The 24,795-nt window shown below is 37.7% G+C and overlaps 1 protein-coding gene across 2 annotated transcripts in view; it reads left to right on the top strand.

Moving 5' to 3' along the window:
• Nucleotides 1–545: 545 nt before the first annotated feature.
• Nucleotides 546–24,795, top strand: part of bltp3b (bridge-like lipid transfer protein family member 3B) — a 70,108-nt gene continuing 45,858 nt past the window's right edge. The window contains exons 1-2 of one of the 2 annotated variants that reach the window (XM_062994220.1): nucleotides 546–793; nucleotides 20,209–20,371. In XM_062994220.1, the coding sequence (XP_062850290.1) occupies nucleotides 750–793; nucleotides 20,209–20,371 (207 nt within the window). In that variant the 5' untranslated portion in view covers nucleotides 546–749. Of the gene's footprint in view, nucleotides 794–16,391; nucleotides 16,469–20,208; nucleotides 20,372–24,795 lie in introns of those variants that run through there. The other variant, XM_062994229.1, reaches the window with a different exon arrangement.

Genomic DNA, 24,795 nt, shown 5'->3' with positions numbered 1-24,795 from the left:
TCAAGGGTCCATCAGTGGCAACATGATTTTAAGACTAGTCAAAACGTTAATGTTTTTAATGTTAAAAGGGCTTGCCGGGCGGCACGGTGGCTAAGTGGGTAGCACTGTCGCCTCACAGCAAGGTCCTGTGTTCGATCCCCAGGTGGGGTGGTCCAGGTCCTTTCTGTGTGGAGTTTGCATGTTCTCCCCGTGTCCGCGTGGGTTTCCTCCGGGTGCTCCAGTTTCCTCCCACAGTCCAAAGACATGCAAGTGAGGTAAATTGGAGATACTATATTGTCCATGACTGTGTTCGATATAAACTTGTGAACTGATGAATCTTGTGTAATGAGTACCGTTTCTGTCATGAAGGTAACCAAAAGTGTAAAACATGACGTTAAATTCCTAATAAACAAACAAACGAAAGGGCTTGCCACAATACCACTATATGGTAAGCATCATGACGCTATGGTTGCGGAGAATAAACGTCATTCCGTAGCCCCGCCCCATGTGACGTGTTGTTCACGGGCCGTGTTTTCTGGGTGCTGCTGCATTCAGTATGGATCCCACTGCAGAGTGGACTTAGTGTTCAGTGTAATGATTAGCAGATCCGTGTACGGTGTTTGTATTTCTATTTTTATATAGGTAGTTAGATCGTTTAAGTCATGTGTTTACGCTCTGGTGGAAAAACACGTCGTCGGATTGTTTACTACAATGAATATGAGTGAAAATTTGAGCCCGGTGTTTGGATAAATCATTTATATTACACAGTCATGGCCGGGCTGATCAAGAAACAGATCCTCAAGCACCTTTCCAGGTTAGTGTTCAGCTCATCGATATTTAAAGAGCTTATCAGTAGCCGCTGTGACTGTGTCAATACTTCTGAGTTGTGTTGCTAGGTTGGCATTGATGGGTGGCTAGCTGCCCCAAAGTACTGGTCATTTACTGTCAGTGATTGAATCCTGAATGTCTCTTTGCTCCATGTGTAAGTGTGCTATATAGACTGCATCTTGTTTCTTTAACGTCGTCTTTATCGTTTCCTTTTCTCGATTCCTAACTCCCTCTTGGATGAGGGAAGGACGCGAGGCCAGGAAACGAGGGCACAAGCATCAAGACTGAACACGTTTGTGAAATAAGACGTCCTTGCTCACTGCGCCTTCACTTTAAAGTGACGTCACTTACTGACGGCTCATTGCCTGCTCTGTTGAATGTCACTGGCTTTAATGAACACAGGCCGATTAATTTTATAATATAACATAAACATTACAAGTGTTTATTATTTAATTTTGGTTTCGTTTCATACAAACCGGTAACATGTACATTTTAAGCGTGGCTCAAGCACAACACATCAATTTACGATGTATGTTGAAAGCTGTGATGTATTTCCGCCATTCTTTAGACTGGCTTCCTGTTCTTATTCATGCTATGTGAACAAAAACAAAGATAATGTTTTAAAGCAAGTAATTCATTTATTTAGGTCAATAAAATCTTTTTATAAGTTAAAATGCATTTCTGTTACCAAATATTTGATGCACACAAATATATACACAACGTAGTAAAATATAGAACAATACTATTTGATGTTTGTTTATTAGGATTTTAATGTTATTTTTTACACTGGTTACATTCATGACAGAAACTGTAGTTATTAATTACACAAGGTTCTTCAGTTCTCAAGGTTATATCGAACACAGTCATGGACAATTTTGTATCTCCAATTCACTTGCATGTCTTTGGACTGTGGGAGGAAACCGGAGCACCCGGAGTAAACCCACGCAGACACGGGGAGAACATGCAAACTCCACACAGAAAGGACCTGGCCCGCCCCACCTGGGGATTGAACCCAGGACCTTCTTGCTGTGAGGCGACAGTGCCACCCAATATTTAATGTACTTAATTTGTAAATTATATGTATGTGCGTGTACTGACACTAACTTGGTAAAAAAGATGGTAGTGTGTGTTGTACTGGAATGAGTGTATCAGGTGCAGAAGTGTTTTAAAAAATTTCAGTTGCCAAAAATATAAAGTGTCCAGTGATCAGAAAAAGTCCACTAATAAAAGACTAAAGGACAAGTTTAACGCAAGTTGTACATTAACAGAAATAGCTCTAGTTTCTACCTGTACACCTACAGGAGTGCCAACAGGGTATGTGTTTCTAACAGGGAGGCCAGTAAGCTTAAACAGTTAAATTTGTCTTTAAACCTAAAGCCGGTTTACCAAAACTAGTTAAATAAATCTGCAGATAAATATGTAGAGTGCTCATTTTAACATCCTGGTCTCCACCTCCCTGATTCCTCTGAGCGTATACTGAGAAATTAGGCGTTCTTAAAGATGACTTCAAAAGATTTCTGGGTCACTGGCTAAAGGACCTAGGGGCTAGAAATCGAGAAGGCATCAATTAGTTTTTTGGGATGCACCACTACACATCTCAAGTTGTAGCTGTTTGGGATTTAGCCAAGATGTAATATCAGCTAGATAGAGAGCTGGATATGTACTTATTTAGCTACTTATGACTAAGCGCAATCCGAACAAGTTTGAGAGTAAAAATATTTGCTCCTTTGAATATTAGATTCTTTGAAGAAGTACATACTGCCCAGAATGTCAGCTTCAATCTTTATAAAAATAATCGGGACAAATTAATAGTAATGATGGACTGTTTAATGATCAATAAGTGGTAAGTCCTTGTATAGATAATGTTGTCAGTTAAAAAGGTCATTTTTCCAAAAAGTTTTTAAAAAGGCTATTTTCCAACAGCTGATGTTTGATTTAAAGTAAAAGTGAAGCTACAGATGTCTGAGCAGTGCAGAAGCATAGATTCACAACAGAGCATTCACACTTTTAAATCATGAACGGGACGTTGTTTAGCATGAGTATGTCCAGTATCAGTATATCCATACTTATCCATAGGCATGGAGGACTTTTCTTTGTAGTGAGATACAGGGATACCTCACTCTGTTACTGCCCTCATTCAGTCAGTGGCACAGCACAGAGACTGCACAGTCAGTCAATGAAACAGTCCTCAGATGACCCCCCCCCCCAGCCCTTCTTTTTTAGAGGTCAAACAGTAATAAAACCTTAAGTGATGGATAATTGCAACCAACATTTGTATATTTGTAAGTATAGCTGATGGTTTTTACAGTGCAGTGTTTACTCAGACCTGGAAACCGGAGCCATATCAGAAGTTAAATCGACTTAAGATGTGAATCACATGCTGAGAAAAGTCAGCATACAAACAATTTTGATCATGGGGTCATGTCATTATTATCCCTTCTTTCCTGGTCTTTGTGAGCAGGTCATTATGTTATGTGCTTAATTGCTTTGTGTGCTTCTCTAATAGTCACTTGACAGTTAAAAGTGGGGTTTCTGAACACATGTACGGGGGTTTATAATAAGGGGCTTTATCCTGGCTTGCAACATGAGCTAATATGAGCACAGCTAAAGCCTATCAACAACCCACTGCTTGCACTTTTGTTAATAATCAACCAGAAAGTGTTCAATTAATGCAGTTGGGTTGGTTAAAATTTTATTTTGAATTAATCTCCAACAGCTGCAGCTTGATTCCAACTTAGAGCACAGCTATAGTCTTTATCGAGAAAGAATACCGATTTTAATGGAGCACACAGTTCAGTAAAGCAAAGCGTGGCTCTCTATATGTGATAGGACTCTGAGCCCAACACTGTTGATAGGAAGTGGTCGCAGATTGGACACATCTCGGAGGGAGCGTGTGTTGATCTGGCTCACCTTGATCAGATTGTGGGTTGTGTAATCAGCAGCGGATTTAAAATCGGAAATTGGAAATCACTAGACTGGAAGATAAAGGGGGAAAATCCAGAAAAAATTTATGTTAAACAATAATAAACAGCAAAAGTATGAGGCACTAAATTTACAAATGGCTATGCCAGTTTGTGTCAGTATGGAGTGGACTGCATGCTAATATCTCAAAGTTCAAGTTTGTTTGTCACATACAGGTATAACTAGCAGTGAAATGCTTTTACAACTGCCTGGTCACATTAGTACCAAAACAAGGGGAAAAAGAAAAAACTAAAGTACAAAATAAAAATTAACTTTACAAAAAATATAGAAAAATTTAAGTAGAAATTAACTGAAAAAAGATGCAATGTAAGCTTAAAGTGAATACAGTGTGCATAAAGTGCAAACCAGTGTTGTGCAATGCAATTGGTGAGAAATGACTAGACGTTTATATGTACGCATACATACACCCATATGTGTATCCTTGTGTTCTCATACTGATCAGCCATAACATTAAAACCACCTCCTTGTTTTTACACTCACTGTCCAATTTATCAGCTCCACTGGCCATATAGAAGCACTTTGTAGTTCTACAATTACTGACTGTAGTCCATCTATTTCTCTACATACATTTTTAGCCTGCTTTCACCCTGTTCTTTAATGGTCAGGACCCCCATAGGACCACCACAGAGCAGGTATTATTTAGGTGGTGGATCATTCTCAGCATTGCAGTGACACTGACATGGTGGTGGTGTGTTAGTGTGTGTTGTGCTGGTGTAAGTGGATCAGACAGAGCAGTGCTGCTGGAGTTTTTAAATACCGTGTCCACTTATTGTCCACTCTATTAGACACTCCTACCTAGTTGGTTCACCTTGTAGACGTAAAGTCAGAGATGATCGCTCCTCTATTGCTGCTGTTTGAGTTGATCATCATGGCTGGATGTTTTTGGTTGATGGACTATTCTCAATCCAGCAGTGACAGTGAGGTGTTCCTCATCCTCATCTGCATTGCTGTGTCTTATCCACTCATACCAGCACAACACACACTAACACACCACCACCATGTCAGTGTCACTGCAGTGCTAAGAATGATCAGCCACCTAAATAATGCTTGCTCTGTGGGGGTCCTAACCATTGAAGAACATGGTAAAGGTATGTAGAGAAATAGCTGGACTACAGTCAGCAATTGTAGAACTACAAAGTGCTTCTATATGGTAAGTGGAGCTGATAAAATGGACAGTGAGTGTACACACACAGACACATCCATATATACATATGTACACATGTCCACAAGTCTGTGTCTGTATTGGAAGTAGGTGTTCCTACTCGCTATTCTGGCTGAGGGCCTGAATAGCTTGCGGGAAGAAGCTCCTTCTCATCCTTTCTGTCTGCACATGCAGATCTGTGTGTGCTGATTTTTTGTTAATCAATATATCTTATAATAACTACAGTACATTAACTACACTAATGTTTTCAGCAAAGCTATAGTATACCAGCTTTATCTCTACTATTTGTGATTCGCATTTTAGGTAGCTGTTCTAATGAACTGTTCTGTACTGGCTTTGTATAAAATCTACAGTCATGATGTTGAACTGGTTTTGCTCACAGTGTTTATGTTCATATTACTGTTCCAAATCGCTGCTGTGTTTTTTAATCATTTTTAATCCGTGTGACTTGTTTCTGAAACTTGTGTTATATATTTTAATGGGACGCTATAAACCCATCAGTTATAAGTACAAAAACATGGCAAGATTTACATCCCTAATATAAATTAAACATTAATGTTGTTGAGCCTTGCCCAAACACTTCCCCACTTGCCAATAAGATGTGTCTTTCCGAACACCTGAAAGAATCTTATATCTAAACGAATGGTAGGCATGGTTACCAATCAGTATGCCCATTTCTTTTTTTCCCCAAATTCCCTTTTAGTTAATAGCATTTTAAAAATCTGAACTAAGGGGCCACAAATTTATTACATGATATATATACAATTATGCCCGGCAGATTGGTAGTTTGGGATGCAGGTCCCTCGATTGCTGTGTATAGTATGCAGACCCATAGAACTGGAACATCAGTTGAGACTTTCTTGACCAACATTAGTACCCAGCCAAACTTGACTGAATAGGCACAAATTCCCACAGACATACTTAAGAAAAGTGGCCAATGCAATTTACTGCTGCACCACCTGAGCATCCAATCATATTTTTAAAAGAAAAAAAGTTTGGAGATTATTGTTTTGCTATTACACAGCCGTGATTATGTGTTAAATGGAAAAAGCACAAAGATTCCACCATGCTGCTGTTTTCTTATAACAATAAAAAAGAAAATAAATTTATTAACAGGATAATCATGCATACTAAGTACAGAATAAAAAAAAAGCTACACACTCTCTGTCAAAAGAAGTTTGTTAGGAGCTGACATTAATGTGTGTACCTCTCTGACCTAATTATTACAGTGTATGTTACAGGGTATATTTCTGCCATCAAGAAGCACTGAATATTCATTAGAAATTGTTTAATCATCACAGTGTGTTAACCTGAATTATCATTACATTTATTTGTGAGGTGCCTAAAAGCTTAGCTCCCAGTGCAGTTGTCCTTATCATTACATCTGATTATAAGGTTAGGAAGGACAGAAAAGTTTCAAAATCAAACTTAATGGGCGATTTTAATACCTTACTCTAAGAGTTTAATAATGCACCGTTTTCATGATACACTGCCTGGTGCAATGATATTAAAACACTAATGAACAATATTTTGGTGGAATTCAAAATTAGATGACTGCATCATATTGAATTTCTTATAAGAGAAAAAAGTGCTTTACAAACTATGTAAGTGGGTTGCAGCAGGTCACAACAGTGACAAAAGCACATGTATTAATTATTTGTAATAATAGAACTATTCTAATAAGGTGTGGGCCATGTCTACATTTTTATAATTTAGTCATGTTTAGACAGAAATAAGTGGATTATAACATGGATATTATTTTCTGGTACCCTCACACAACTAACCTCAAACATAATTATGTGTGGTTGTTAAGGAAAATCCTTTCAACGTCCTTTCAACCATAAAGCCGTCCTTGAAATAGTAGTGGTAATGCTACATGCCTCACATATGTGAATAAGATATGCGGTTCTAGCAAACGCTTTTAGCTTTAATGCAAGACATTTCAAATTCAAGCACATGCATACATTTAAGCTTGTGAATGCCAACATAGAAATGTGGTCAAGTATATAGATCGAACCGTTTTGTCGTCACACCCCTGTTAAAATACCAGGTTTTTGTGATGTAAAAAATTCAGATCAAGATAAATACTTTTATAGTCTGTGAAATTCAATTTGGAAAAAACTAAAATAATGTAGATCAGGGGTGTCAAACTCATTTTCACCAAATCAGCATTATGGTGGCCCTCAAAGGGCCGATTGTAACGTATCCTGCTGTGATTGCAGTCTGCTGTTTTTCTTAGAGGCTAAATTCTGCATTTATATTGTTCTACTTTACCACAGACACAGCCTCATAACACAAGAGACGCACCGGTTTCTCTTCCTGAAGCACAAACTTGTTTTCACTTTCATTAAATTTCCTCCTTCTGCTTAATTTTCTTACTTATCTTCTTGTACATTTTAGGATCATGTGTAAATATTTCTTAACATCATCTACTGGCGGGCTGTGTCACTTTGCAGGTCACAAAATCAGCATGCATTTTGAGAGATGCAGTTAATGTAGGATTTTACAGTGTATTGTAAGACAATCATTCTGTCCTCACTAATAGTTTATCCCCCTTTCTCAGCTAGACAGACAGACAGACAGACAGCTCTATTCAGAATACAGTCGGTTTTATTTGCTTCCCAGCTGTGATACACTGTGTGCATCAAAATAAAGTAAAAATACAAACAATAAAAACAATAAAGAACTTAATACAGTACAAGCACACAGCTGTAGTCAAGTGTACCATCTGGTACAATATGAGATTTAACCAAACGTAAAATAGTGCTAAGGAGTTAGCATTTAGAGTAAAGATACTAATTGCTATAGTAACGATAACAATTGTATTTCATTACGGTAAATTTGTAACTAAAACGCTGTGATATACTCACTAAACATTTACAAACAACTGAGAATATAAACGCCACTACTTACAGATGATGCTTCTGTATTATATTGCAAGATAATTATTTGTATTTATTATTATTGTTTACATTACTGACTACGCTATCCCGCGTTCTTTTGCCGTAAAAGTCACATGGCTTCTCAGCAAAGGTCAAAGTTATTTGCCATGACTACAATGTCAACAGTTGCCGCGTTTAAAGGCGCAGGACTCCCATTAAATTATAAGCGCGTCTCTGTAACGACTCAAACCATCACAACTATCGTACAGTCGTTTAACCTCTCGCGGGCCACATAAAATGACGTGGCGGGCCGGATCTGGCCCGCGGGCCGTGAGTTTGACACCCCTGATGTAGATGCATAAATGTGCCCTCCCATGACTGGAATTTGACTGTGTTTAGAATGAACCAATCACATTCAAACTCAAATGTAAAAATGTACACCTGACTACTAAACTGACTTAGTTGTGTCTTACTGTAAAAGAGCTTACAAAGTGCAAAGAGCTTTCAGAGTGTCAAAAGGTAATTAAATCAGGAGGGGAATGAAAAATTTACATGCATTACAGCATTATTTTTTGGGTCTGTTTTCTTTGGCTGCAACTGGGTCTTTAGTCAAGCTGGAAGAAATTATGAACAGTTCCAAAAATCTGTCAATTTTGGCACAAAACCTTAAGGCCTCTGCAAAAAAAATGTGAAGCTGTGGACACACCTATTTGTTTGTCATCCTGTTCTAAAACCATGGGCACTGAACCTGTTTTTTTTGCTGGGAACTTGAGCCCTGGATTCCAGCGGTAGTGGGCTACAATAAATACCTCTGTGCCCCCCGAGTGGCCAGGTTGTATAATATACATGATATACCAAAACTTTAAATAAATAGGCCTGTCATTGAAATTTAAGTTTGTGACTGTCATGCAAAATTGTGTTTTACAAATATAGTTAAAATGCCTTGACTGAAAATATGAGAGTCAAAATAGTTAAAATATGAGGCCACAGTAATTTCATCAGGGCGGCACTGTGGCTCGGTGGGTAGCACTGCCGCCTCACACCAAGAAAATCCTGGGTTCAATCCCCAGGCGGGGCGGTCCGGTCCGGGTACTTTCTGTGAAGAGTTTTCATGTTCTCCCCGTGTCTGCGTGGGTTTCCTCCGGGAGCTCCGGTTTCCTCCCACAGTCCAAAAAACATGCAGTCAGGTTAATTGGAGACACTGAATTACCCTATAGGTGAATGGGTGTGTGTGTGTGTGTGTGTGTGTCTGCCCTGCAATGGACTGGCACCCCGTCCAGGGTGTTACTGTGTGCCTTGCGCCTTGCGCCTATTGAAAAGCTGGGATAGGCTCCAGCACCCTCCGTGACCCTAATTGGATAAGTGGATAAGAGAGTGAGTGAGTGAGTAATTTCATCATATTGGTTGGTCACTGATAACTTATCTATTGGTTACACATTTATTTAAAGTACAGGATTGTGGCTTGTTAAGGTTATTAAGTTAAACGAATTACTTTTAGCTCAAATAGTTGAAATTGGTATTTAGCTATGTTTGTTTTTTACTTTTATCCTACCATTCATGCTATATTATAGCGTATTTAAAATATAAATTAATACACATTTTCATGCAGTATTAAACATAAAACCTTACAGTTCTAGTGATGTTGAGTGGAATAGTTTCAAGCCATGACACCACCCTACTCTGTTTTGGGCATACACCCATAGTGGTTTAGTGCTGGTACTTGTGTTGGTGTGTGTCTGTGACAAACACAAAGAGTGTGTTAATCTATTTAATGTCTTTTTTTATTTTTACTCATCAATATCTGATGCCCGAGTTTCTCTGTTTTGCCCATTGTGAATGAGGGCAGGTGAATTATGTAAATATTTAACCGTGTTGTGCTGTGTTTTTATCCCTAACAACTGCATCTTAAAGGGCAGATCCTTCATTTCTAGCCAGTTACCCAATGCTGACTGTGGTTTATGTGAGCTATAAGTAGACTTCTCCATTACAGAGTCTAGAAAGTATTGAGTCATAGCTTGTTTGTCAAGTACTTCATAACAGGGTGATCATTTTCTTTCCATGAACTCTGGGTCATAACTTAGCTAAAGCTACTTGCTGTGAGTTGAATGTTATGTGGTTAAGCACTAGGTATGAATTAATGCACACATTTAACAAAAACATAATCTGTATCATCATTTTAGCATTTTTCATACAAGAATATTAAAGCAGTTTTCTTTCTTGTAGTGTTTCAATTGAAGCAGCTGATCTTTAAAGTATTTTGTGTTACGTACATTAATGTGGCTTGTAAAGGTACTCATCTGCCTTAATGTAAATAAACACAGAAAGGCATTGTTCAATTTTGCACCCCATGCTTTAGATATGTGCGTACAGAATCTTACAGAAGCACTTGATTTTTCTGGAAGAACAACTGAAAGAAAAACTGATCTTAACCAAACTGTAATTAACAGCACTTAAAATGTCAATTTTGCCACTCAGGTGGCGCAGCAGTAAAACACATGCTGTTCACCAGAGCTGAGATCTCGAATACATCGTATCGAATCTCGGCTCTGCCTTGCCGGCTGAGGCTGAGAGGCTACATGAACAACGATTGGCCTGTTGTTCAGAATGTTAATTTTTAAAGAAATACTGCTACACTTTAACCAGACATTTTCCTGTTGATTTTCTACTGTGTACACAAAGAAACTCACAGGGTGCTTAGTGTCTGATAGCACCACTCGCAGTAGTGGGCTAGCATGTTTTTCCACTGTGCCATCCAAGCGTCCACTTTACTATACTTAGTAAAACTATTCTCTGCTTATTCTGTGGTTAAAAAGTTTCATCTATCCAAGATTGTTATTGACCACCATAATTCTGGTACTGTGACAATTCTATTTCAGACTTTGCAACAGGTGGATTCTTGTGTAAACTCGCGTAACTAATTTTGCTATGTATTCCCACAAAGACGTGTGCTTACATTCATTGGCCAGAGAGTGGCCTCCTGTCCCACCTTCAGCTGAGCTTGTAAAAAATGCATTAGACAGTGAGAAAGGAAGCTTGAGTATGAATTGAATGGGCCACATCAAGCCTAACTTGGCTGCCCATTAGCCGCACCAGCTGACTGACTTGCTACATAAGGCTAGTTTTACGTGAATGTTTAACTAACCTAGCAACCTAAAGGACAAACTAAATGGATCCTCTCCCTGTCTTATGTGTTTGTGTGAATGTGTGGATGACTTGGTTTGGCCTTTGTGTTGCGTTACCACATACACAGGTTGGCTGCACACCACAGTTGTTCAATAATTTACACTGCAGTTCTGGCTGGCTTCTACTCATTCTGTTGAGATAAGAGCCATAAAAAGACTTATACCAACAAAAGGTAAAAATACAAGCTGATTAAGAAGATTCTGGAGATGAACTTTAGTGCTAAATCATATTTTCCCTGAGGAGATAATGTCATTGTAAATGTCATAACTGACATGTTGAATTGGTTGGGTGAATGTAATCAGTAAGCTTTTTTGGCCTAGGTCCTAGCTGACAAAATGGAATATTACTACCATATTGAAGACTAGAGCACAAATGTAATCTAGTTAATAAAGGAGAATCCGGTGCCGAAAATAGCTGTAATACTTTAAGCTTATTGTCATCCTTATTTTCAGTACCTTTTTCCCTCAGTAAAATCTACCTTAAGTGACATTATTTAGGTAACATTGTCATAGGCCAGTGGTTGTTAACAAAACTGTAAATAATGTTTTTTGACAGTTACATTTATTGTATGGTATTAGCCAGATAATATGCAGTGCCGGTTTCTCAGCAGAAAAAAATGTTTGCTGTTCTACCCAGAGTTAATTTTTTTTATCTTATCAACCAGAGACTCTTTTTGCTCTTGTTGTCAGTCCTTTTCATGCTAGTATTTATATGAGCTGGATGTCTATGGCGTCAAAATAGGGCCAAAAGTATTGAGAACCAAAAAGCAGATTTTGAAAACCTAAAGAGCAGATTTTGAGTTCATTTTGTATTTTACATTTATAAATAGTCTGTTTTACGCTTTTGGCTGCGCTGTTTCTCAGTCACGTTTCTCTCGGTCTCGCTTTCAGTATAAAAAGTTTCTCGCTTGCGCTTTTTTCTGTGCGGCTCTCAGTTACGCTTCTCTCAGTTTTTCCTCTCGAGTCAAAATTTTTCTCAAGTTAGACTTTTGGCCCCGTTTTGACGGGTGGGCGGGATCTCGTCACTCATTGGCTGCTAGAGATAAGCACCGCTCTCCGAGTACATCCTACAGACATCCTTCGTCTCCTTAATCCGGCAGCCTGAAATAGTTCCAGCTCCTCTGAAGGAGATTGAATGTTGTCTGAATTTTCATTTAGCAAGCAGAAGTCAGGAAAGGGTTTTTACAACTTTGTGATCTTGCAAACTTGCAACTGCACTCTAAAAATGCTTATTTGGCAACCCAGTTCTGTAAATATCGGACAGAACACACGCTGGGTTATTTAAACCCAACTTGTTTTGTTATGTAATGTAATCATTGTACTGGTTTGTTTCAACAACCCAACTATAAGGATCTTTTTTACCCAATGCTGGGTTAATTTCACCATGAATGTTGTTTACTCCAATGCATTGTTTCAGGGCCGGCGCTAGGGGGGGGCTGAGGGGGGCAAAAATTAAAAATTATCTCTGAACCAATCACAAAAATGCATTTTGTTTTACAGTGTGAAGATATTTCCTTGCTTATTCCTGATTGGCTCTTTGAGTCATATAAAAATCGGCAGACTGCCCCAAACAGTTCAGTTCGGCAGTATATGTTCTGTTAGTGTGAGCGAGAGGCAGGTATACTGGTAAACACTTTTTTTTTACAGAATTAGTATTCTTTTGTTTTCTTTATATTTTAATTTCCCAATAATATAAATATTCTCACTCATTCCTATTTCCACGTTTGAATATTCTCAGTCTGTGTGTAGGTAAATTTGTCAGCTTTGACTTAAATTTGTATTAAAGCCTTTCAAGAAATAGAGTTGTTCTATTAGTAATGGCAATTTAATTAAGGGGGCGTATTAAAATGAAATACAATTAGATAATCTTTTTTCTCCATTTACATAATCAACATGTATTTTTTAATCATTGGGTTTTAAGTTTAAGTTCGAAAACATGCATTTTTATTTCTTTACCTCATACATCACTTTAAGCCAGTATCAATAGCTTGGTTGTCATCATTCATGCACAAATCAAGCCTTGAATATATTTCTGGCTTCAAAAACATGACTATCAACATGCCCCCTCATTAGGTTTTACTGCCCCCCCAAGCAAAGCAGTCCAGAACCGGGGCTGCATTGTTTACTGATGCTGATATGTAAATAATAACACTAATACTGCTACTGTTGCTGCTTCTAATAATAATAATAATAATAATAATAATAACAATAACAATAAAGTCAGCACAAAGATGTTTTTTTATTATTATTTTGAATAAATAAAAAAATATTAAGTACAACAATGTATATGGATACACACACAAAAAAAACTAAATTTGAAAATGAAATCAGACAGATTAATATATTATTTACACTTATTAAAGAGTTACATGCGTTTCTTCGATTACAGCCCACAGATTATTTGTAGATGTTTGAATAAGAGACGCTGCTCTAAAGGATCATACAAACGGGAATGAATTCCTCTGTTCATATTGCTGCAAATACTGCACCATGCTGCTCCACACTGTCAATAAAGGAGCAAAAAGAGACATTAATAAACTAATTATGGTTAAAACATTGGAAATAAATGATAATTAACAAACGTTCCCTGAGATAAAGTCTTATATCCGCTGTAGTTAGCAAAGTAAGCTAAAGCTAAGTAATTAAACTAAACATAGGGTTAGTAATATTTCAAAAATATATTTTATTAGCATTTAAATATTAAAATAAAGTGAAAACACTTACCTAAAATACGCTGCTCCAGCAAATGTCCAAACTGTGTTGTAATCGGGGTTGCCAGATTGCTACAGTGTTAAAACGTATTTCAAAACCCACCGAAATGCATGGAAAATCACCAATGCGTGCTCATAAAGAACATTATACTAATAAACTGCTGATATCTTACAGATTAGTTATTATACATTTAGTGACATTTATGAACAAAATGAACTCAAAATCTGCTCTTTAGGTTTTCAAAATCTGCTTTTTGGTTCTCAATACTTTTGGCCCTATTTTGACGCCATAGATGTCATATACCCTTTATTCAACAGTGGCTTGTTCTTGACACTCTGCCATAGGCCTTATTGATGGAGATTTGCAGAGATGGCTGCTTGTTCAACAGGTTCTTCCATCTCTGCCCAGGACTTTTGGAGCTCTTTTAGAGTAACTGTTGGGTTCATACTTACCTCCCTGGCCAAAACCTTTCTTTTCCCCATGTCCAGTTTGTATGTACGGCCAACTCTAGGAAGGTTCAGTGTAGTGCCAAGCTACTTCCATTTAAAAATTATTGATGCCACTGTGGATCAAAACGTCAGATATCTTTTTTTACTTCCATTCCCTGCTCTATGCCTTGCCATAATTTGACCATGGAGATCCACAGACAATTCAGTGAACTTCATGGCTTAGTTACATATGCCAGACTTACCAAGCAAGTAACACCAACCTTTTTGGGATAATAAAATGCATTTATCCATCTATGGACGGAAGAGGTAAACAAGTCCTATCAATGTTGTTGTAGGGCACATTCTAACCACTAGTGCCAAATTACAGTTCATGAACCTACAAAATACAAAACAAAATACAAATATGTTATTTCTTATTTGTCACATCAGATACTTTGGAAGTATTAAACAAAAGTAAAAATGTAACATTTTGTAAAAAATACATTTGTTTATTTATAAAAGACAAGGCCAGTGTAACTGATTAAACACAACCAGGCATTATATTTCACTAGTACTGTAGAATATAAATCTTTAGTAGGTTAAAAACAGCCAATACATGCTGACAAAAATGTGTTTCAAAATACTGTAAATACTGTCTGTAAAAAAAATTCAGCTTGATGGATGGACCACAAATAAACTACACATAAAACTATGGAAACTCGGAACAATAGTAAAAAACTATAGACTACAAATAAAGTTAGGGAAATTCAGAACAATAGTAAAAATACCCAAGACTTACCAATCTGCTTTTTAATGACTATATTCTAGAAAATAAAAAATAAAAATGGGTTATGTCACTAGCTGTACCTTAGGTTAGTATTTTTAACAGGGCTTTACACTACAAAAGAAATAAGGCAAAAAATTTAACCCTAGGGATGATTGCAGGTAGGCAATTGTGTGGCAAAATAGTAAAATGATTGCTCATGCTTTCACTAAATACTGTTTATTGTGACCTTTTGTATCGTACAAATACATTTACTGTTAGGGGAAAAAGTGTGATTCTAATTAAGTGGTCATTTTTCAACTGTCTAGTGTTGGGAGCCTGTGTCCTCTGTGGTCCTAGATGTGGGCTTATTTTGTTGTAGCCCATCTGCTTTAGGATTAGACATGGTGTGCATTCTGAGATGCCAATTTCCACAAATAATAAGATTTAATAAGGATTTTTTGCATCTACATGGCCATTAGGTCAGCCCTAACCAATCTGTTTCTGTTTTGCATCATTCTGTATAAAGTGTGTATGATTTAAATACATGAATAAATAAATTACATGAAGGAGCAGATCTACAGGTATTCCTAAAAGAGCAGCAGGTATCTATATAGCCTCCTGCTCTAGTGTATGTAGTGATAGATTATTGTGTAAAGGGTGCTAATTGTGGCTTTTCCTCATTTTATCTTTATTAATATAGTAATACCCCATATCGGGGATGTCCAAACTACTGCCTGTGGGCTCGCTACTATTTTTTGAAACGGTTGTGAGGTATTTTACAAATAAAATAAGTTGGCCCGCCATTAAGCAGGTTAAAAAACTCTTTGAACTGTTTGACATCTGGGTGTCGCTATTGTATAAAACAAATCTAAAAAACTCTCCATCTTCTTTCCCCCAACTCAAAACATTAACGTTACACCTACTTTAATGTTCCCGAGTTTTTGGATAAACATTTCCAAAGCAGTTCCAAAGAAACAAAAACTAGACAGCGATAATCTTAGTTTACACAACACTGTCAAAGACAGATTATCAGTCACTCAAATAAAAAGGAAGTGTAACTGTTAGTAGTGAAGTAGTTCTGTTCTATTTTATTTTTTTTATTACAAAAAAGTCTGTAGCCTGTGTTTGCAAATCTTTCACGCTATCTGGCTCCCAACAAGAAAAGTTTGGACACCCCTGCCCTATATTATATTTACTTTAGATGATGATAATTCATTATTTATGATTTAACTGTTTGCTGAAGCTGGCAGGACTGTTACTGTTACTTGGCAACCAGGGGTTGTGTACTGATAATATGATTTAAATGTTTCTCAATCATTCAGATTGCCTGGTTGTAACTGTCGTTGTGAAATATACAGGCATTAGAGTAAGCTAAAGGGGAGCAGGGACAACTTTTCCTTCCAAAATAGCTTAAAACGCTGTCATACAAGTCCTGGATGATTTGTGGTGTGAAAAACATTTGTTTAAAAGGAAATCTTCAAGTTATCTGACAGATTATGGAGTTGGAGATCTACTTTACCATATGCACTTTAGAACTTCCTATGAAGGTTCAAAAATGTTTAAAAGCTATAACTTGGGAGTGCATGGGCAGTGCTTGACTTTATCCTGGTGTTTAATTGGTGTATAAAACATTTTTAAATACGGAAAATATATCCAAAAGTGTGTTTGCACCATATGGTCTACCTGGTCCTGTAAATTTGTGTTCTATTTTGCTGGCTTTTAAAAAAAAATCTTTTTTTTAAAGCTATAGTTGAAATTAAGGATTGCTACCAGTTGACTGCTTGTATTATTATGATTTACCACTTGCATGTTGTCATATTACCCAGACCTGCTGAATAAAACAGGATAATACTAATATATATATATATATATACAGGGGTTGGACAATGAAACTGAAACACCTGGTTTTAGACCACAATAATTTATTAGTATGGTGTAGGGCCTCCTTTTGCGGCCAATACAGCATCAATTCGTCTTGGAAATGACATATACAAGTCCTGCACAGTGGTCAGAGGGATTTTAAGCCATTCTTCTTGCAGGATAGTGGCCAGGTCACTACGTGATGCTGGTGGAGGAAAACGTTTCCTGACTCGCTTCTCCAAAACACCCCAAAGTGGCTCAATAATATTTAGATCTGGTGACTGTGCAGGCCATGGGAGATGTTCAACTTCACTTTCATGTTCATCAAACCAATCTTTCACCAGTCTTGCTGTGTGTATTGGTGCATTGTCATCCTGATACACGGCACCGCCTTCAGGATACAATGTTTGAACCATTGGATGCACATGGTCCTCCAGAATGGTTCGGTAGTCCTTGGCAGTGACGCGCCCATCTAGCACAAGTATTGGGCCAAGGGAATGCCATGATATGGCAGCCCAAACCATCACTGATCCACCCCCATGCTTCACTCTGGGCATGCAACAGTCTGGGTGGTACGCTTCTTTGGGGCTTCTCCACACCGTAACTCTCCCGGATGTGGGGAAAACAGTAAAGGTGGACTCATCAGAGAACAATACATGTTTCACATTGTCCACAGCCCAAGATTTGCACTCCTTGCACCATTGAAACCGACGTTTGGCATTGGCAAGAGTGACCAAAGGTTTGGCTATAGCAGCCCGGCCGTGTATATTGACCCTGTGGAGCTCCCGACGGACAGTTCTGGTGGAAACAGGAGAGTTGAGGTGCACATTTAATTCTGCCGTGATTTGGGCAGCCGTGGTTTTATGTTTTTTGGATACAATCCGGGTTAGCACCCGAACATCCCTTTCAGACAGCTTCCTCTTGCGTCCACAGTTAATCCTGTTGGATGTGGTTTGTCCTTCTTGGTGGTATGCTGACATTACCCTGGATACCGTGGCTCTTGATACATCACAAAGACTTGCTGTCTTGGTCACAGATGCGCCAGCAAGACGTGCACCAACAATTTGTCCTCTTTTGAACTCTGGTATGTCACCCATAATGTTGTGTGCATTGCAATATTTTGAGCAAAACTGTGCTCTTACCCTGCTAATTGAACCTTCACACTCTGCTCTTACTGGTGCAATGTGCAATTAATGAAGATTGGCCACCAGACTGGTCCAATTTAGCCATGAAACCTCCCACACTAAAATGACAGGTGTTTCAGTTTCATTGTCCAACCCCTGTGTATATATATATATATATATATATATATATATATATATATATATATATATATATATATATATATATATATATATACACAGGGGTTGGACAATGAAACTGATATATATATATACTGGTGCTGGTCATAAAATTAGAATATCATGAAAAAGTTGATTTATTTCAGTAATTCCATTCAAAAAGTGAAAATTGTATATTATATTCTTTCATTACACACAGACTGATATATTTCAAATGTTTATTTCTTTTAATGTTGATGATTATAACTGACAACTAATGAAAACCCCAAATTCAGTATCTCAGAAAATTAGAATATTGTGACAAGGTACAATATTGAAGACACCTGGTGCCACACTCTAATCAGCTAATTAACTCAAAACACCTGCAAAGGCCTTTAAATGGTCTCTCAGTCTAGTTCTGTAGGCTACACAATCATGGGGAAGACTGCTGACTTGACAGTTGTCCAAAAGACGACCATTGACACCTTGCACAAGGAGGGCAAGACACAAAAGGTCATTGCTAAAGAGGCTGGCTGTTCACAGAGCTCTGTGTCCAAGCACATTAATAGAGAGGCGAAGGGAAGGAAAAGATGTGGTAGAAAAAAGTGTACAAGCAATAGGTATAACCGCACCCTGGAGTGGATTGTGAAACAAAACCCATTCAAAAATGTGGGGGAGATTCACAAAGAGTGCACTGCAGCTGGAGTCAGTGCTTCCAGAACCACCACGCACAGACGTATGCAAGACATGGGTTTCAGCTGTCGCATTCCTTGTGTCAAGCCACGCTTGAACAAGAGACAGCGTCAGAAGCGTCTCACCTGGGCTAAAGACAAAAAGGTCTGCTGAGTGGTCCAAAGTTATGTTCTCTGATGAAAGTAATTTTTGCATTACCTTTGGAAATCAAGGTCCCAGAGTCTGGAGGAAGAGAGGAGAGGCACAGAATCCGCATTGCTTGAGGTCCAGTGTGAAGTTTCCACAGTCAGTGATGGTTTGGAGTGCCATGTCATCTGCTGGTGTTGGTCCACTGGGTTTTCTGAGGTCCAAGGTCAACGCAGCCGTCTACCAGGAAGTTTTAGAGTACTTCATGCTTCCTGCTGCTGACCAACTTTATGGAGATGCAGATTTAATTTTCCAACAGGACTTGGCACCTGCACACAGTGCCAAAGCTACCAGTACCTGGTTTAAGGACCATGGTATCCCTGTTCTTAATTGGCCAGCAAACTCGCCTGACCTTAACCCCATAGAACATCTATGGGGTATTGTGAAGAGGAAGATGCGATACGCCAGACCCAACAATTCAGAAGAGCTGAAGGCCACTATCAGAACAACCTGGGCTCTCATAACACCAGAGCAGTGCCACAGACTGGACTCCATGCCACACTGCATTGCTGCAGTAATCCAGGCAAAAGGAGCCCCAACTAAGTATTGAGTGCTGTACATGCTCATACTTTTCATGTTCATACTTTTCAGTTGGCCAATATTTCTAAAAATCCTTTTTTTGTATTGGTCTTAAGTAATATTCTAATTTTCTGAGATACTGAATTTGGGGTTTTCATTAGTTGTCAGTTATAATCACACAGTGTATCAAGACCCTCCCACCCACACATAGTCCGGCCCCCACCCTGCAGATACAGTGGCCAATTAGTATCTGCTGCAGGCACCGGCAATTATGCCCGCTAGATGGTGCCCAGCCAACCGGACGCAACGGCGAGTTTTGAACCGAGGAGTTTAGAATCCCTGCGACACCTGGTTGCCATTTCATTTTATTTTCATCAACAGCTTTACCTTGGTCAGGATTGCAGTAGGTACGGTCACTGCAAGCAAGACAAGAATACTTTGGACAGGTCACCAATGCCCCAAACCTTGACATAGACAAACATATATGTAGATGCCCAGTCAGCTGACAGCACTGCTGACATTCAAACCCGTATTTCATTGGTGTTGGGCTAGCGTAATTTTGTCCTGTGTCAACCAAGCGCAAAAAATACTAATACTGTATTTTTATGAAAACCAAAAGTCATCACTGAGGTTGGATCAGAGAGTTTAATCCTCACTGTCTTTCACACAAACTATTGGGATGATGCTTTTTGTCTATAATTAACTGCACACAGTAACCACTTACCTTTCTCACTCTTTTACTCCGCTAGGTTTGCCAAGAACCTGTCCCCAGATAAGATCAACTTAAGCACACTAAAAGGTGAGGGACAGCTGACCAATTTGGAGCTGGATGAGGAGGTGCTACAGAACATGCTTGATCTTCCCACATGGCTAGCCATCAATAAGGTGTTCTGCAACAAGGCAGCTATACGGGTGAGAAAGCAATCTTCCTCTTGCTAACACAGTTAGTTGTACTCAGGCGCATTGTGGAATAACTTTCACATTGCCCTGACATTGTGCAAAACTCAGGGTTAAAAAAAAGTCAAACTGAAAGCTTCATCTTTTTCAGTTCCTATGATTTATCTTTCTTCCTTTTCTGTTTTTTAACCTTACCGTAGTTGTAAAACTTTTTGTAAAGCATGTTTAATTCATTTTCATGTCGGAATCACTGCAGTAACACATCTCTGACAGAACATCAGTTTATTGTAGGGCCTCGGCCACCCTCCTCAGACATGTTTGGTTTTTCACACCCAACTGGCCGATAGTGGCAGGGGGAATTCGAACTCTGGGTCCCAAAGATGGTAAATTAGCGTAATTTATCATCTCACCATCCAAACACCTTTGGGTTTTAATAAAAGCCATTAAAATATGTTTTCCAAATGGTGCCATTCTAGACTAGCTTTGTTTATATAACAAATGTGTTTCTTGTTTAAGTAATTTATTAAGATTTTTTCTGTAAAACCTTTTTTTGTATCTTTGTAGCTTTGTCATTTTTTCAGATTTTGTTAACTTATGAAAATTTCATTCAATTTGTGAGCAGCCAAATAAGCGTTTTTATCACAAATTGGATCAAAAAGATTTCCAGCGTTCTTAATCTGTGCTGGTTTGACTTAAAGGACAGTCAGTCTCCCACTTCCTCTTGTTTGCTTACATCCTTTGTCTATTTTCTTAATATTTAGACAGTCTTAATCAGCCCTGCTTGATTTAGGTACAACTAATCACAACCTGCCTGGAACACACAGCTAGCTATTTATGGCTAAATATTTCATGTGGAAAATCTATGTGCGCGTGTATAATCTTATAGTAATACTTTATAGCATTCACAAATTAATGAGGATTAATTGTGTTAGTTCTGTTAAAGACATTTTAATGTAGAAGTTAACCGATTGATTAACCAGTTAGGACATTTGTTGTTTAATTAATGTTGTTGAATAAAATTAATTTCCAACAGCTGATGCTTGATTCCAATTGAGAGTGCAGCTACAGAGGTGCTTATTTGAAACTGAAGCTGTTTTTGCATTGAGTCTGACTGCATGTTAAACACTATATACATGGATTTCTATGTAATGTTCTTGTTTGTTTGTTTTTAACAAATGATGTGGCAGTTGTGCATCATGTCCCAGTATAAAGGTAAAACCATATCATCTTATAATACCTACGCAAATATTGTCAGGAAAAACTTTAATATACAGACTGCATGTTTAATCTTTGATTAGCATGTTTATTAAACATGTTTAGGAATTGAAATGTTTGCTTACGATTAAAGACTCTGAATGTTAAACTGGTTCTGCTCACAATGTGTATTTTTCTGTTATACATTATTGCCATGTTCACTATATTACACTGTTTATCTATTGCCATTAAATGACACAAATGTGTTAAACATGGCGTTAAAATCCAAACAAACACTCATCAATTAATAAAATGTGTGACTTGTTGATATAAAATTCACAAACATGCTTTATATTTTGATGGGATGCTTTGAGATTCTCGAGTGTCAGTTAACCATTAATTATAGAAGTTGGTTATCGGTTAAAAGAAATTGGCCAAATGTGTTTCCCTAACATCTTTACTTTTTCTCGTATTACACATTTTACCTCTCATTTCTCATGATGGGAAATGTGTAACAAAGCTTACTTAAAGGTAAATTATAGCCATTATTGCTTTTTAGCATCATTCGCATTGCAAACAGAAGTACTCATTATCCCTTACCATAAAAGAAATTGAATGAAAATATTTAATAGGAAATCTAGGTAAATAAAAAATGAATATTTATTGGTACAAGCTAATTTAATAACATCATTTTGAGTTGAGATGAAGAACATCTACTTCTCTAGAAAGATGTCTATGTACACTATTATTTAATCCCCATCCCCAGTACTTGGTGGAACATCCTTGTGACTTATTAACCTCTAATAAGCAGTTTTGGTATGTGACAACAAGCTTCTGACACATCTCGTGGAATTTTTCCCATTCTTCTCATGCAAAAGCAACCAGCTCAGTGAGTTTGCTGGACTTTTTTGCCTCGGGTATAAATCTTCTTATACCCATTGTTCTTTTGTTGCAATGAAATGATTTCCTTTAACAGCTTTTGTGACAGCTCTTTAGTTTTCACCATGGTTGCACCACACCTTGAACACTGGAAAAATGAAAAAGCAGACAGCTTGGCAAAGGAAGCAAGAAACAAAGATATTGCTTGGAGATACATCCCAAAGACTGATGCTTACCCAGAAATAAAAAACTACTGCTTAGTAAAATGGCAAGAAGACTGGTCCACCAATACTCAAAACAAACTGTATGAAATAACTCCAAACCTTAATATAAAACACAATCGAGATTTCTTAAATAGGCACGACCAGACAATTATTTCCAGGTGCCGAATCGGCCATACTGCCCTTATCCACCGACACCTGCTGGTTGGCGAGCAGGCACCAACCTGTCAATTCTGTGGTACACCCCAAACAATCAAACATATTTTATTATATTATTATATATGTCCTACAGTTTCAGCCATCAGATACCATTTTTACAGGGTTGAGAACATAAAAGAACTGTTCGAGAAGATTTCTCCATCTAAAAGTCTAAATTTTAAACAAATGATCTGAGAATATTTTTACCATTATTTTTTACTATTTATTTTCATGTTTTTACTAAACTCTAATAGTAAGATCTAATAAATGTCTATGCCATAAAATAGCCAATGTGTTGCTAATATGGCAGTAAACCCAAACTAAATGAACACTGGAAACTCTGGGTATTTTTTTAAATATGACTCATCACAGCTGAAGCAGATTAAGGGTGATTATTGACTTCCCGGTGGTTTAATAATGTTGTTACACAACCTAAGTTCATACAGATTTGCAGTAGGTTAAGGATCAGCAATATTATATTTGGGCTGAATAATTGTGACTGGGCAGTATTAACAAAATATCATGCTACTGTAAAATACTTCATCAAAATCATTCATTTTTAATCTGCAGCATCATTCAACTGTTACCGACTTAATATAAAGCAAAATGTAGCCATGCAGAAATCCTTACTGTTATGAATTCTTATATTTTTTGGGGGTTGAATGTTTCAGATTCAACAACTGTAAGTATAACACCAAACACTTCCTCTAAATGTCCCAGTTACAGTTGACATGGATGTTCTAGGTTTCGCTCTTTCTGATCTGTTGACCTTACTTGACTTGTGTTCTAGTTTCATTTTGTCAGTGTTTCACAAGTTCCAAAGGTATGTGTGCGGTTTGACCTGTTTAAGCAGTAAGATTGAGCAATAATTAACCAATCAATCAAGGCAACAAAGGGGGATGTCTCTTTATATCAAGCCTGCTAAACCAGGTTGTTCAGAGGATTTGAATACTTTTGGAACCCACTGTATATATAATAATAATAATAATAATAATACATTTTATTTATATAGCGCTTTTCAAGATACTCAAAGACGCTTTACATAAGACAAATAATCAAAACAAATACGTACATACACCATACAAATCATAGTACAAAATCAAAATAGTACATCAACATCAAGAATAATTAAGATAAAAACAAAGAGAGCAGCATAAGACAGTTCATTAAAAATTAGCTAAATTATGAGAGAGAACAACAAATATAGAACAATTTCTTAAAATTAGACAGAAACAGGACAGATTTACATGCAATCAGGAAACTGAAAACTTTACAAGTTTTAGGATCTAGGACTTCACATTTCTGTCGTGATCTAAGTATAAAAACTATTAAAAAGAATAGCAAAAATAAAAGCATTTATTTTGTGTTGTTACAAGTTAAATGCCACTCTGAATAGATGAGTTTTGAGAAGTGACTTGAATTTGGACAGGTCAGGACAATCTCGTAGGTGTTTGGGGAGAGCATTCCATAAAGATGGAGCAGCTATGGAAAAGGCCCTGTCACCCCAGGTCCGGTGCTTGGTCCTAGAGGGTATGGACAGTAGGTTAGCCTCAGAAGAGCGAAGGCTACGGGAGGGAATGTGCTGATGGAGCAGGTCGGTGAGGTAGGATGGGGCCTGATTATGGAGAGCTTTGTGAGTGAATAGAAGAATTTTGAATTGAATGCGTTGAGCAACGGGAAGCCAATGAAGTTTTTGTAGAACAGGTGTAATATGATCACGGGAGCGAGTATGAGTAAGGAGGCGAGCAGCTGAATTCTGGATATACTGAAGTTTTTTTAGGATTTTGTTAGATGTACCATAAAGGATGCTATTGCAATAATCAATTCTGGATGTAATAAAAGCATGAATCAAGGTTTCGGCGGCAGAAAAGGAGAGTGATGGACGTAGACGTGCTATGTTTTTTAGATGAAAGAAAGCAGTTTTGGTGATGTGATTTACATGGCGGT

The sequence above is a fragment of the Trichomycterus rosablanca genome, chromosome 1 (assembly GCF_030014385.1).
Source record: "Trichomycterus rosablanca isolate fTriRos1 chromosome 1, fTriRos1.hap1, whole genome shotgun sequence".
NCBI lineage: Eukaryota > Metazoa > Chordata > Actinopteri > Siluriformes > Trichomycteridae > Trichomycterus > Trichomycterus rosablanca.
The sequence above is the reverse complement of the archived record's forward strand: the minus strand, read 5'-3'. Positions and strand labels throughout refer to the sequence as shown.